The sequence below is a fragment of the Bubalus kerabau genome, chromosome 4 (genome assembly GCF_029407905.1).
Source record: "Bubalus kerabau isolate K-KA32 ecotype Philippines breed swamp buffalo chromosome 4, PCC_UOA_SB_1v2, whole genome shotgun sequence".
In the NCBI taxonomy this organism is placed as follows: domain Eukaryota; kingdom Metazoa; phylum Chordata; class Mammalia; order Artiodactyla; family Bovidae; genus Bubalus; species Bubalus kerabau.
Genome location: NC_073627.1, coordinates 179,593,835 through 179,607,432, shown reverse-complemented (window position 1 = coordinate 179,607,432; position 13,598 = coordinate 179,593,835). Strand labels below are relative to the sequence as shown.

Genomic DNA, 13,598 nt, shown 5'->3' with positions numbered 1-13,598 from the left:
TCCCCATCCTTTACCATCAATCCTATGCTGCCTTCTCTCCTCCCATCTTTGTTAGTTTTCTCTCCACCCTTAGAGTGTTAGCACAAGTACAGATGTGTGTTCTTATTCTCCTCATCACCTACCTAAAAAGCAGAATACTTTATATCACTGTTGTGTTCCTCTTATCACTGAATACTCTGTTTTGGGATCTTTCCTTTTTTGCTCCAAAGGGAGTGTTCTCACCCTGGGAAGAATGTGTCTTGAGAGCAGCTTTGGGCACAGCCTTGTCTGCGAGCTGGCCTGGCCTGGCCTGGGACCCACCTCTTCTATTAGCATCATGACTTTGGGCATTTCTCCCCTCCTCCCCCATCTTCATTATCTTATAAAATGGGGTCGTCGTGAGATTAAATGAGACACTATAAATAGGGCCTTGCTCAGCACCTCACTCAATACTTGGTGGTTTTCTTCATTACCATCAGTTTTATTTTACTGTTTTATTCTGTATAACATGATTAGTGTAACATTACAAAGCTCTGCAGTGGGGAGGACCCCTCATGTCATTGCCATTGATAGTGATGAGATAAGCGGGTTTGGAAAGATGGAGTCCATGGCAGCACCCGCATCTTTGGTCCCCAAGTCCGCTCTCTAGTCTAGCATAACCATCAGCATGGAAGGACATCTTTGCAAAGTGCTGTGTGTGGGGCGGTGCGCAAGGCAGAGAGACTGCTTCCATCTCTCTCTCTCCCCCCCGCTGCCCCTCTCTCTCCCGACCGCCCTTCTCGCCGCAGTCCTGCATCCTCCCCTCCTCCCCATCTCACTTCCAGGGAAATTGATTAATCTGAGTTATTAGTCGCATCACACACAGGAAAGAGACACACGCCTGGGCCCAGCGCAGTCACTCGTGGTGATGCCTGAGTTAGATTCGGTCTGTTTTACATTTTCCCAGGCAAATCCAATTGTAGAATTATTTGGGGGGCTCAAATGGCCACCAGCTACAATGGAGCGGGCCATTGCTCTGGAGAGTAATTCGCTCTGATGGGAAGGTTTACAGAAAGACATTCATGAAGTATTTATGCTGGCGGAAAGACATGCTGTTCTCACCGTGTTGCCACAGCCCCTGAAAAGACAAAGAAATAATAGTGCTTCGGCCTCCCCTGCTGTGAAATGGTCGTCCTGGGAGCAGGTTTGAGAAAGGCACAGCTCCTTGTAATGATGAGGTGGAAAATCGCTACACCTGTCACCTTAGGTGTCAGGTCTTCCGGCTTGTCGCCAGTTACACAAGCTTCCACTGATGATGCTCAGAAGCAAGACGGGTCTCAGCATCAGAAGTGGCCCCGCTAGCTCAGGCTTCGTCAGAAACTGTTCCTTGGCCCCAATACCTCTTTGAAAAGTGACCACCTTAGCCGTGGTCATGGAAGACTTCTGGAGAAGCTCACCTGCTCATCCAGGTCGTTCTTTGGTCCTCTTTTGGCTCCAGCCTGTCATCGGTCGTGTGTTAACATGGTAATAGCGAGTAATATTAGCATCGATCATTTTTATTGAGTTCATAGAGGGGTAGGGAAGTTATGTGACTTGCCTGAGATCGTGCAGCTATTAAGAAGCCAGAGCCAAGGTTCAAACCCAAGTGTCTCTAAGAGGACACCAGAGTTTATAGGGGAGCGTGGAGGAAGATGGTGGGGAGAGAGGGATGTCAGTGAGAAAAGATGATGCTGTAACTAGGGAATCATTCCCATGATAAAGAGGCAGTGCTTCTGCAGCAGAGAGAGCGAGCTCTGGCTGCTGGCAGACGCAGAGCCGAGCCTTCCTTCCAGGGAGTTTGAGTGCTGCGTTGCTGTTGTTTGTTCGCTAAGTTGAGTCAGACTCTTTTGTGACCCCACGGACTGTAGCCCTCCAGGCTCCTCTGTCCATGGGGTTTCCCAAGTAAGAATACTGGAGTGGGTTACCACACAGGTAATCAATTGTGTATCAGGATGTTTTCAGCTGCAGGTAACAGAATAGGAGTAAAAAGCTGGTATAAACAATGGGGATTTTGGTTTTCTTATATAGCAGGCAATCCAGGGGCAGGCAGTTGTAAGTAGGTCTTACTGCTGATTGACTGGGAGCAGAGCATGGGGTTAATACCTGTGGAGGCTGCCGCCTCCCCTCCTCTCAGGACGGAATCCAGAGGAGGGAATGGAGCAGGTGGGGCTTGCTCCTCCCCGTCCTTCTCTCTTCATCCGGGTGGAAAATCTTTCCCAGAAGTTCCCAGCAGGCTTCCTGTCAAATCTCATCGACCAGAAGTGGCATAGGACTGTGCTCTAGCCGCCCCGGAGGCTGGGAGAGCAGGTGTCTGGCCCTCGGGCTCTGCAGTGTGGTCGACTCCATCAGTAAGGACAGCAAGGGGAGGCATCTGTCTGCCACGTGCAGAAAGCACCTTGCGCGCAGCGGGTGCTCTGCAGGGTGTGGCCACGGACGGGAACGTTACACGTGGTGCAGACGTGGACGGTTCAGTGCGCAGGGAGTGCTGACGCAGAGCGTCAGGGGAGCTGTCTGGCCAGAGGAAGGGCTAGGATTTCAGGAGACAGACTCGAGCCCGGGCAGGTGTCTAGGGATGAGGGAACTGATCAGAGTGCGTGAGGGACCTCAGACCCAGTCTGTCTAGCTTTAGAGCCTGGTGTTTTTAGTCTGCACGTTGGGGCAGTGAGCTTGAGCTATGAGTTGAAGAATGAGTGTGATTTCAGCAGTTGAGCAAGGTGGCAGGCTCTCTAGACAAAGGGAATACGTTGTCCCGTAAAGCTAGGGTGGTGTGTTTAACCATGTGGTGTGTTTGGAGCATGGGGTTGCTCGGTTGGGCTGAGGGTCTAGTGTGAGAAGGAGTGGGCTGGGCTGTGAGGTTCGAGCTAATAATAGAGACTTGGCGTTTGGACCTTGCGTTTGGTTGTGTGATTATCTTTCACAGTGGTGGTGCCATCAAATGGTTTTGAGCAGAAAAAAATAAAGAAGAAACCACGAACGGGCTGCCTTTAGGACGATCATTTTGTTAGCCGAGGCCATAGGGCCAAAATACGGCTAAACCACAGGGCAGAACAGAGCGGGCCAGGGTGCATGGCCTGACTGTGGAGCGGAAGAAGGCGCTTTTGGGCCGGCTCCCAGGGTTTCAGCTCGGGTTGGGGTAGTGGTGAGACCGTCTACACAGGCAGGAAACGGGAGGGAGGGCTGGGAAAGGTGAGGCGTGGACCGGAGCCTCAGTGGAGAGGTCCCCAGAGGGCTCGGCCCTCAGGAGAGAAGTCATGGAGGCTGAGATCACCACCTGCCTCCTGCCCGGCTCCTCCTCTGTCCTGCCCGAGGGCAGGTAAGATGCGGGGAGTCCCCTCCGTCTTCTTTTTCAAACTCACTCTCCTTTCCCTGTGGGCTCTGGTAACATCTTACGTAGTTCACAGGAGTACTTTTCATGATGTGTTGTGTTTCCTCATTATTTAAAACTTTTCTAGAACGTTCCATGCACTCGGGCCTGAAGACCATCCATAAATTGTGACTTCTTTGTGTTTTTATAGGTTCTTCAAACGTTTTGGGTTATGGTCCAGAGGTCCACAATTCTCTGACATCAGAAGTACGTTTCCTGAGGAAGCAGAACCAGGCCCTCAATACGATGCTCGCTAAAGGATCCAGAGGTAAAAACTGGAGGCGCGGTCTGCAGCCGGGAGCCCACAGGCCCCTGTGGCGTGGGGAGGATGCGGATGCTGGAGTTGGACCAACCTGCGTTCAAGTCCCGTGGCTCTGTGCCTTCGGGCCGGTCACTCAGCCTCTGAACCTAAATACCGTTAGCTGTGAAATAGGAGCTCTTCATCGGGCTGTTGCAACAGCCAAGCTGTAGAAGCCTACAGCGCGTTGCCTCCGTGGGGCTGAGTGAATGTTTCTTCACTTGTCACCCTCCCCTCTGTGCAGCCGCCTCTCACTCAGTTCACAGCGGGAGAGAGAGGGCTGGAAATACGTTACTCCCCAAATTTCAGAGACTTTCTACTACCAGGAAAGCTTTTCCAGGATTTCTTTTGTGATAGTTTAGTCACTAAGTCGTGTCCAGCTCTTGCGACCCCATGGACAGTTAGCCCGCCAGGCTCCTGTCCCTGGGATTCTCCAGGCAAGAATACTGGAGTGGGTTGCCATTTCCCTCTCCAGGGGATCTTCCTGACCCAGGGATCAAACCCAGGTCTCCTGCATTGCAGGCGGATTCTTTACTGAGCCACCAGGGAAAAGGACAGTGTTTCTCTTAAAGGACAGTGTTTCTCTTCTTTTCATTCCTTCTGTGTGGAGCTTAGCCCTCAAAGAGGTTTCAGTTGTATTTTCTGACAATACATAAAATGCTTCCGGAATGACGTGATTATTAGTCCTACCTTACAGGTGAGCACCTGAGCCTGGGGAATTGACTGGCCTGCGGTCACAGGGCCAGAGGTGGTGGAACCGGAACTCAGGCCAGCTTATCCCATTTTCACTAGAGATACTGACTTAAGAGATGAAACTGGGGCTTCCGCAGATCATTCATTCATTCGGCAAACACCTCCTGGCGCCTCTTCTGTATCGCAGACCATGTAGGTTCTGATTCAGAGTTGAGTGGGACCTGATCCCTTCCTGCAGGGGCGCTCACGATCTGACGGGAGAGAGAGCCAGGTGACTGTGTCAGACCAAGGTGAGGATCAGCCATGATAAAGCCTCCGGGAGAGCGGGACCCTGGGGAAGGCATCCTGACCCAGGAGGAGCTGGCCTTCAAGAGCTGAGTCTGGGATGTTAGTAGGGATTAGCAGAGGTGCCTGAGGTTTAGAGGGCTTCCCCGGGTGGCTCAGTGGTAAAGAATCTGTTTGCCAATGCAGGAGATGCTGGTTCAATCCCTGGGTCAGGAAGCTTCCCTGGAGAAGGAAATGGCAACCCACTCCAGTAATTCTTGCCTGGGAAATCACAGGGACAGAGGAGCCTTGCAGGCTGCAGTCCATGGGGTTGCAAAGAGTCAGACGAGACTTAACAACTTAAACAACAGCTAAGGTTCAGAAGAGCCGGGGCATTTTAAATAGAAAGAAGAGGGTGGACGGAGGCCCAGGGGTTAGAGGTGGGGGTGGAGTCTGGACTGGTCTGGAGTTGTAGGAAGCTCGGTGTGGTTGCAGCCTGCGGGGAGAGGAGAAAGCTTGCTGAGAGATGATCGAGTCATGGTTAAGAGTGGAATCAGAAAAGCTGGATCTGAATCCTGGCTCTGCCAGTTACTGGCTGTGTGACCTCGGCAAAGCCTTAGTCTCTCTGATCCTTAACATCCTGTCTGGAAAATAGAGAGTAAGCCAAGTGCCTCCATGGAGGTCTACTCTGAAGAGTAAGCAGGATGGTACCCAGGAAGATCTCAGGGTAACAGTGAGCTCTGTGGTGACGTCAGCCGCTGGCAGCACCGGCACAGCCCGCAGCCGCCGGCGCGCTGGCAGCCGCCAGAGTGCTGTGAGGCCCTGAATGGAGCCTGTGCCTGTAGCTCAGTTACTACTCCTGGCCACGCACATGAGGAAACAGGCGCAGAGAAGTAGAGTCTGGCTGAAGCTGCTGGGGTCAGTAAGCGGAGGAGCCACACCCGAGCACGCCCCTCGTCTGCAGGCCTTGTGGGGGCCGTGTATCCCTGAGCCCGGTGCTGCTCGTCCCTCGGGAGCGCTGGCCTCCGGGCCTGGCGGTGGTGGCCGAGGGGCCGTCTGCACAGCCCCTGGCCTCCCAGCAGGCCTCTCAGACTTGCCCAGGACCCGTCGCCAGAGTCTTGAGCCCCGTTTCTTGCCTCTGTCTCTAATGTCTGCCCAGTTTTTGCTCTGTGAAGGCACAGTAACTAGGTTGGCACAGCCCATTATTTAATAGAAAATTAAACGGGCTCATCTCATCCCAGTGACGTTTAATCTGCAGCCTTGATGTTGACAGATTTATCTGCCCAAAATGCATGAGATAATTGGAATGCCACAATCACAAATACCAGATGAAATCTCCTCTCCTTTGTATTCTTGGCGTGCTCCGGCTAAAGTGCTGTATTTGCGTAATGAGGTTGGGAAAAACAAACGGTGTCTCCTCTCAGCGGCGCTTCTCTGTGCGTGCAGATAAACAGAAGGAGAACGAGAAGCTGCGCGAGGCCCTCTCCAGGAAGGCCGCCAGCCTGGAGCACCTCCAGGGGGAGCTGGCCGCTGTGCAGGCGGAGAAGGAGCGGCTGCAGAGAGAGGCAGACGGGAAGGAGAGTGAGAACCAGCGGCTGCTTCAGGAGGCATGCCACGGCCGCAGGGCGCTGAGCAGGTGGGGCCAGGGTCCTCTGCCCGGGGACGGGCGCAGTAGGCACACGACACATGGCATGGCAGGTGGGAATGAAGTAAGAGGAGGAAGGTCATCTGAGTCAGGGGACAGGGCCTGGGGGCCAGGTGGCTCTGTTTCATCCCGGGAGCGTCAAGGCTGGCCTCTGCAAAGGTGCTGTTGAGCAGCCACTGGAGGCAGTGAGCACGTACACCCTGTGGAGCCTCTGGAAGATCCTTCTCTTTGGAAAGGATGAGGGCCCGGGGCGGAGTGTCCTTGGCCTGTGCAGGGCAGAGCAGGGGACCCTGCTGGAGGAGGGGCTGGGATGGAGGAGGGCCCTGGGGCTGGGGAGGACCTTGGCTTTCATGCTGAGTGACTGGGAAGCCACGGGCGATTCCGCACACAGGGTTGACGTGCGTCTGGCTCGGACTCTGAGCTGGTCATGCTGACTGCTCCTCCGCAGGCCCCTTTGTCCCTGTGGTCTCTGTCTCGTCCCGTGTGTCTCAGCAGCCCCGTCAGCTCTCCTGATTCCCCCCGACCTTTAGTTCCTGAGGTCGCCCTGCTTCCCCAGCACAGTGCAGTGATCCATAAGCTCACGGTTTGTGCCTTCACAGCTCTGCTTCTCTCCTGAGCTGGGCACCCCTGGGTGAGATATAACCATTCTGCGTTTCACTTCCTCACATTCCTGAGTTGGGCATTCGTAGCGCGTCCCTCTTGGGGTGTCTGTGAGGATGACCCAAGACCTCAGATGTTAAGGGCTGGGCCCGGAGGGGCCCTCAGGATGCTCCTCAGCACGCCAACAGTCTCGGCCACACTCCCCGGGTCATGGCGGGACTGCCTGCCCCCCACATGAGACTAACCTCTCCTCCCCCTGCCGGCGGGGCCTTTCCAGGCTGCAGGAGGAGTCGGCGTTGAGGCAGCAGCTGCTCTTGCAGAGCGACAAGCTCCTGAGGGCCCTGCGGGCAGAGCTGAAGGTGTATGAGAAGCTGGACCAAGAGCAACGGAGGCCGCGAGGTACTGGGCACTCTGGCCGGGCATGCTCTCCTCTCCACCAACAGCAGGCTGGCCCTCTGTCCTCAAACCCCAGGCCTGCCTCCCTGGTGGAGCAGGTCGACTCTGAGCAGGCTCTCCAGCCCACCCTCCTTCTGAAGCGGCAGCAGGAAGCAGGGAAGGACTGAGGCTCGGGAGCCCAGCTGGCTGAGGTCTGGGTTCTCACAGCCTCGCATCCCGCAGTCAGCTCGCCACTTTGGGCCTCTTCCTTCCGCTGCAACACACGTCTGCTCATCTTGGTTCTATGCAGTCATAAAAATTAGATGCGATCATTTATTAAACACCCTAGCACAGTACCTGGCACATAGTACACACCTGAGAAATAACAATTTTCCTGCGAGTGTATTTTTTTTTTGGCCCATTCATTTAGCAGATAATCATGGAGCACCTGCTGTGCGCTGAGCATTGCTCTGGAGATGGTTGCTGGTCCGCGCTCTGTCCTAGAGATACCGGATCAGAGTGACTTGACTGTAAACTCTTAACATTTTAGAATCAATTTTGAGGTGTGATGGGGGTTTTTGTTGTTGTTGTTGTTTTCTTTTCAACTAATTTTCCAGATGGTTTCTCCCTATTGAAAGTTTATCTAGAAAAGGGTCACCTCTCAGCTTTCATTTTCTCCTCAAGTTGCTCTTCTTATTCCCGCTGTTGTGCCTTTTTAATACACTGCAGCTCTGAAAATCATCCCCTTTCATTCTATAATTCTGGCCCAAATAGATTTTATTACTACTAGACATAATTTCGGGGTTTGGTGTGCAATTTGCTAGGCCTTAATGGCCAGAAGTGAAGATTAATTTCCAACTCTTACTTAGCCTGTGGAATAGCAGCAATTAAGTCTGCCGATATTTTTGTTTTTAAAGTCGAGTTGTTATTTTCAACTGTTCCCAGCCCTTGGGCAGGGGAGGAATGTGGTGGTGGTGGCAGGTGGCAAGCACCGTCAGCTTATGGCTGACCCTTTGGCAGTGGACGGTGTTGAGGTTTCCCTTTGCTCATGTTCGCAGAGGCTGGTGTGGAGGCGTCAAGAGAAGGCTGGAGGGGCCAGGACCTCCTGGACCACCTGCACAGCCTCCTGGCCGAGGTCCAGGCTCTGCAGGCGTTGCTGGAGAAAAGCATCAAGACCAACATGACGCTGCAGAGCTGGGTGGAGGAGCGGCTGGTGCAGGATGGGGAAAAGGCCCGGGAAGCTGCTCTCGCTTTGGCTCTGCAGAGCCTGTCCTCCCCTGAGCAGCCCCTGCCGCTGGATGAGCCGGGTACTGTCCTGCCTCCCCCTGCCGTCTGAGACACAGCCCTGCGCATCTGTGCGGGACACGTGAGCTTCTGAATCCCACCCTCGCCCCACAGGGGTGTCCGCCCACCGACAGCAGACTTGCTAGACCCCGGGAGCCTGGGGCCTGACCGCTAAGTAGCTGTAACCCTTGGCAAAATGCCATCATCTCTACCTGGGGCCTGTGGATTCTCAGGGCAGCCAGGTTATGGCTTCCAGCCACCCTTGTTGCCTCCCGCCCCTCCACTTAGTCCTGTCCACATCACCCGCTGCTGGAAATCCATTTTAGTCCCTTTTACCACCTTTAAAAGAGGTTCTACAGCTCTTCCTCCAGCTGTCAGTGTCTCAGGATCTGAAAAGCTTCCTGGCAGTTTTGAACGCTGGTTCTGTTTGGCGTTTTCTTGTGGGTTTTTTGTCTGGCCTTGCAGAGGCTGTAAAGGGGGCAGGGAGAGGATAAACTGGGCTCCCAGACCCTCTGTCCCCCCGGACCCTCTGTCCCCCTCCCACACAGGTCCGGAAGACACCAGCAAGGGCTGAGGCTCAAAGCGGTCAGCCAGGCCAGCCTCCTTGCTCTTTTTATGAAGGAACTAAAACTCAGAGAGGGCAAGAGGCTTTTCCAGAGTTACTGACGCAAGTCGGTGGCAGAGCTGGAGCTAGAAATCATTCCCAGCTCTAAGTCCACTGTTTCTGAAGCACCGCCTGGAGGGCCTCGGGGGTCTGGGGTCACCGTGCTCATGCCTGCAGGGTGGGTGTGTGCATCGGGGGTGGGGGAGTAAGGAGTTTATACTTACACTTGACTTAGATTGGGACTTACACCTGTCGCCTTTAATTTAGAAAGTTACAATCTCTCAGAGACCACCCAGGCACCCAGCCTTGGAACTTGCAGTGACTGATTCATGGGTTTCTCCTTGGGAAGGGTTTTAAAATTTGAACCAAAAAGGTGCTGTGACAATGTGGAAAAGAAAAAGGAAAAGGTCCTTCATGTTACAAAACGTTCATTTTTTGTGCTTTGTGCTTTGCGTTGCTTCATCTGGTGATCGGGTATAGGTGTGAATTCGTAAGGTTCAGATCGGTTTTTGTGTCTTGCTTTGTTTTTGCCCAATATTACATCATCAGTGTTACCCCTTCCTTCACATGGGCTTCCTAATTAACTGTTTTCAGAGGATTGTCAGTCACCAAACCATTGCAGGGGTGGTGGTTAGCGTGGTCTCTGAGTCGGCGCTTTAGTGAACATCAGCATCAGCATGATGGTTCTGTTGAGCAGCATCAGCATGATGGTTCTGTTGAGCAGCGTTCTTCAGATAAGACCCTGCAAGGGGAGCCTTGCCGGGCTGGGGGCGCCCCTGCCGCCGCCTTCTGCAGGGGTGATGCATCAGCAGCAGGCCTGGCCAGAGGGGCCCTTAAGTAGAGGTCTGCTCCTGGCCCTTCTAGAACTTTGTGGAGATGGGACCAAGGAGACTGTTGGTATAAGCGAGGGAGACTGAACCAGGGAGGCCAGCTTGGGGCTTGGGGTGCCCAGGATGGACTCTGGGGCAGGTGAAGTGAGGCCGTTGAACAGCCTTTGCCTGTTTTGGAGATTTGTCCAGGGTCAGCCCTGGAGTGCCCTCCACAGAGACATGTGGGAGCATTCTCCCGCCTCCCCCAGTGAAGATGAGAATTATACTGTAAGCAGCAGCGTTTCCTCCTTTGCAAAAGACTTTCCAGGATGGTAGCAAAGAGCCGCTGTCTGAAAGGTCTGCTCTAAAGACTGCTGTTGTTATAGGAAGTGATCTCTCTTGGGCCAGCTCCCCAGAGCAGACCCCCGGGGCTCCTTGGCCCCCTGATATCAAAGCGCACTCTCAGGAGATGCCTGGGTGGGAATGAGCTGAGCGGAACCCTGCGAGGCGGGGACACAGTGCTTGCTACATCCCCGACGCTCCAGGTCATGCCAGGCAGATCCCTTCCCATCTCGGTCCCTTGGCCTCCTCTCCCAGGAAATCTGAACTAGAAGCCACGCTGTCCCTGAGCTCCTGGGAGCTCGGAGGTGCCCCGTAGAACACGGCTCGGCATCCTGTCCAGCACCTGACTGGTTTTGCCCGCTTCCCTTGTTCCAGTGCATCCCCTCCCAGGTCCTACTTGGGGTGATGCTTCCATCCCGTGTGGGTACCATGGCCACCTCCAGGCTCGGGCCGCCAGCCGTTCCTCCTGAAGCCCCTGCTTCACGCTCTCTGAGGTGTCTCAAGGACCCCGGCATTTCTGCCTCCTTGGGTCACCCCCCGACCTGGGCTCCCACCGCCCCTTAGCCCTGACTCCTCGGGGGACGTGGTCTGCTTACTTGTCTGGACAAAGAGGGTCCTTCCGGGGAGGGGGCCAGGCCTTCTCACTCTGTGTCCCGCAAGGCCTGGCGGGAGAGAGGCCCAGTGAGGATTTGAATGAACGATAGTGTTCGTGTCCAGAACTTGACTATATTTTCATGCAGTTCTTTCTCTCAAATGCTGATGAGAATGAAACTAGAACTTGATGGTTTATGTCCCGTATTTTGCCTTGTGCAGATGGTGACAAGTGTCCCGTGGCAACTGACAATTCATGTGATCTGTTTGATCCCACCCCAGCAACGCCCCCAAGATCAGGTACAAAGCTAAAGTCTGGGTAACTGTGGCACCGTTGGGTTTCTCGGTGGGACTTGTTCAGTTGGGGGCAAGGGGCTCCCTGGTTCCAACTCAGAAGAGTATTTGGCAGGATTTAGGGTTTCATGTTCTCAGCATTTCTAGCTGGCGATCTCATCCTCCAAGCTGGTTCCTGTGTTCCTAGGTGTTACCAGCCTTAGCGACATCATTGGGTGGGGTCCCTGTTGCTCTGGATTAGAGCGACCACCTTAGCGTGGCTTTCGAGGGCCTGCAGCATCCTCCAGGTGGGCCTGCCCAGCCACACCGCTTTGCCCACCCGGTGGCACACAGATGGGTCACCATCCTGCAGGCGGGCCTGCGTTTTCCTCCCACGGGGACTGTGCCGCCTGGCTCCTGCCTTTGCCAGACCAACCTTGCCCACTTCTCTGCTAGTGAAAATCCTGCTGCTTCAAGACTCCTCCTGAATGCAAATGGCTCAGGGAAATGTCTCTCCTGATGGCCCCTGTCAGAATCATCCATCTGTGCTTCTGTTGATGCAAAGGTAGAAAGCGGCAGGCTTTTTCCTCTGTGAAGCATCATTCTTGCTACCCTTTCACCCCAGCGCAGTCGTTGCTTCTTCCAGGAAGCTGTCTCTGGTCTCCCTTCCTGCACACAGGCTTGACTGTCCTGTCCTCTGAGATCTGGCTCTCTGATGTCGGGCTCCTACCCCTTCCGCGTGGCGTCTGTTGTCCGATCAGACTCAGACCCCTGAGGCACAGGCCTGGCCTCGGTTCCTCTGTGTAGACCAGGCTCTTCTGCATTGCAAGGCTCTGATGAGTGCTGGTTGGGTTGAAATAAGGTGACTAATCCCGGAGCTTACTCATTAGGTGGCGCACACACTGGCATCCTGGATCCCAGCCTCTGTCCTCTTTGGGTGGTCAGCTGGCATTTGGACCTGAGGGCTCTCGCCTCCCAGCTGGCTTCACGTCCTTACACACAGCTCATCGAAGGCTGGTGCTGCTCCTGGGAGATCTCATGTCTCTGCTCTCGTTGTGCAGCTTCAGAGATGCCTGCGCTCTCCGGAAGTGACGTGGACGCCCTGTCCTGCGACAGCGGCAGGTCCGTTGTCAGCGCCTCCTGCGCGTCCTCCCTGGTCCCCAGCCACCACCTCTGGGCCAGCAGGAGCGGCCGTCACGTGCTGGGCCTGGCCGAGGACTACGATGCCCTGTGTGAGCAGATTGGCCAGGGCCAGACGCTCCTCGCCGAGGTGGACCTTCAGATCCGAGAGGCTCCTGGCCCCATCAGTCAGGAGCTGGTAACCAAGGTAACTTCAGCGATGGTGCCGGAGGGAGAGGGACGCACGGGGGAGCAGGAGGCGGAGGCAGGAGGCAGAGGCAGGAGGCAAGGGGGCCGTGGGGCCTCTTCCGCTGGGAGGAGGGGCAGGAAAGGTGGCCCCGAGGCTCGGGGGCAGGTCCGCTCTGCAGGCTGTGTGTTGTTCTGGTGGCTGCCTGCTGAGGGGGGCCCTGTGCTGCTGCGCTGCCCTGCCCCACGCCGGCCTCTGTCTGTCCGGCTCGCATCCGTCCCTCTGTCCTGCAGTCCTGTCACGTGTCCGTCTGTTCTTCCCCCCCGGTCACTGGTCCGCCCCCCTCCCAGCCTCCACGCTCAGCATGGCTGAGGTCCTGATCCTCGCGTGGCGTGGAGGGATCGCACAGTCCCTTGGGACGTGCTTGCCGACACGAGCTGCCCCGCGCCCCCTCTGACAGGTGGCAGCTGCCTTCCCAGCACGTGGCTGGTTAGCAGCCTTCACGATGGGTGGCGTTGTGCCCACTGTACAGACGCCGAGTGGAAGGAACTCGGCGCCTCCAGGGCTGGAACCCCGCTGCATGTCCTCCAGAGCGCTCTGGTGTCCTGCCCCGCAGCCGTGTGACACCTCCCGCTCCCCGTGCTGTGCAGACTTTCTCACGCTGGGGTCTGCTCCTGCCCGCCCGCCATCTCTGCCCGCTCCCCAGTGCTGCCCCAGCCGGGCGTGGCTGCTTTTCTTCTGCTTCCCAGGGCTGTGCAGACTTTCTCACGCCGGGGTCTGCTCCTGGCCGCCCATGGTCTCTCCTCGCTCCCCAGTGCTGGCCCAGCCGGGTGCGGCTGCTTTTCCTCCAGCCCCGTCCCCTTGCACCCTCTGGCTGGGAAGACCACCTACTCCTTCTTCCTGCAGCATCCTGCCAGAATCCTCATTTTAAAGTCAAGGACCCCTGTGTGCTTGATATAAAGTTTCTCATTGACTTCCTCCAAAACTTGGGGTCAAATTTCCTTCCTCCCCGGGATTGGACTCAACCTTTGAGCTTCTGTGGGTCACGTTTTCTGATCCTTCTTTTTGGGTTCTCATTGAGGACACTTAAGTCCCCTACTTCATAATAGCTGTTTTGCCTCTTTGTTTTGTTTTACAATATTGTAAAAGCCAG

At 55.3% G+C, this 13,598-nt stretch overlaps 1 protein-coding gene across 11 annotated transcripts in view; it reads left to right on the top strand.

Annotated features, from left to right (window-relative positions):
- CDK5RAP2 (CDK5 regulatory subunit associated protein 2) overlaps positions 1-13,598 on the top strand; it is a 181,408-nt gene that overhangs the window by 153,064 nt on the left and 14,746 nt on the right. For 10 of the 11 annotated variants that reach the window (XM_055579484.1, XM_055579483.1, XM_055579478.1 and 7 more), the window contains 6 exons: positions 3,513-3,629; positions 6,063-6,252; positions 7,139-7,260; positions 8,295-8,543; positions 11,089-11,166; positions 12,201-12,466. In XM_055579484.1, the coding sequence (XP_055435459.1) occupies positions 3,513-3,629; positions 6,063-6,252; positions 7,139-7,260; positions 8,295-8,543; positions 11,089-11,166; positions 12,201-12,466 (1,022 nt within the window). The remainder of the gene's footprint in view (positions 1-3,512; positions 3,630-6,062; positions 6,253-7,138; positions 7,261-8,294; positions 8,544-11,088; positions 11,167-12,200; positions 12,467-13,598) is intronic. The other variant, XM_055579481.1, reaches the window with a different exon arrangement.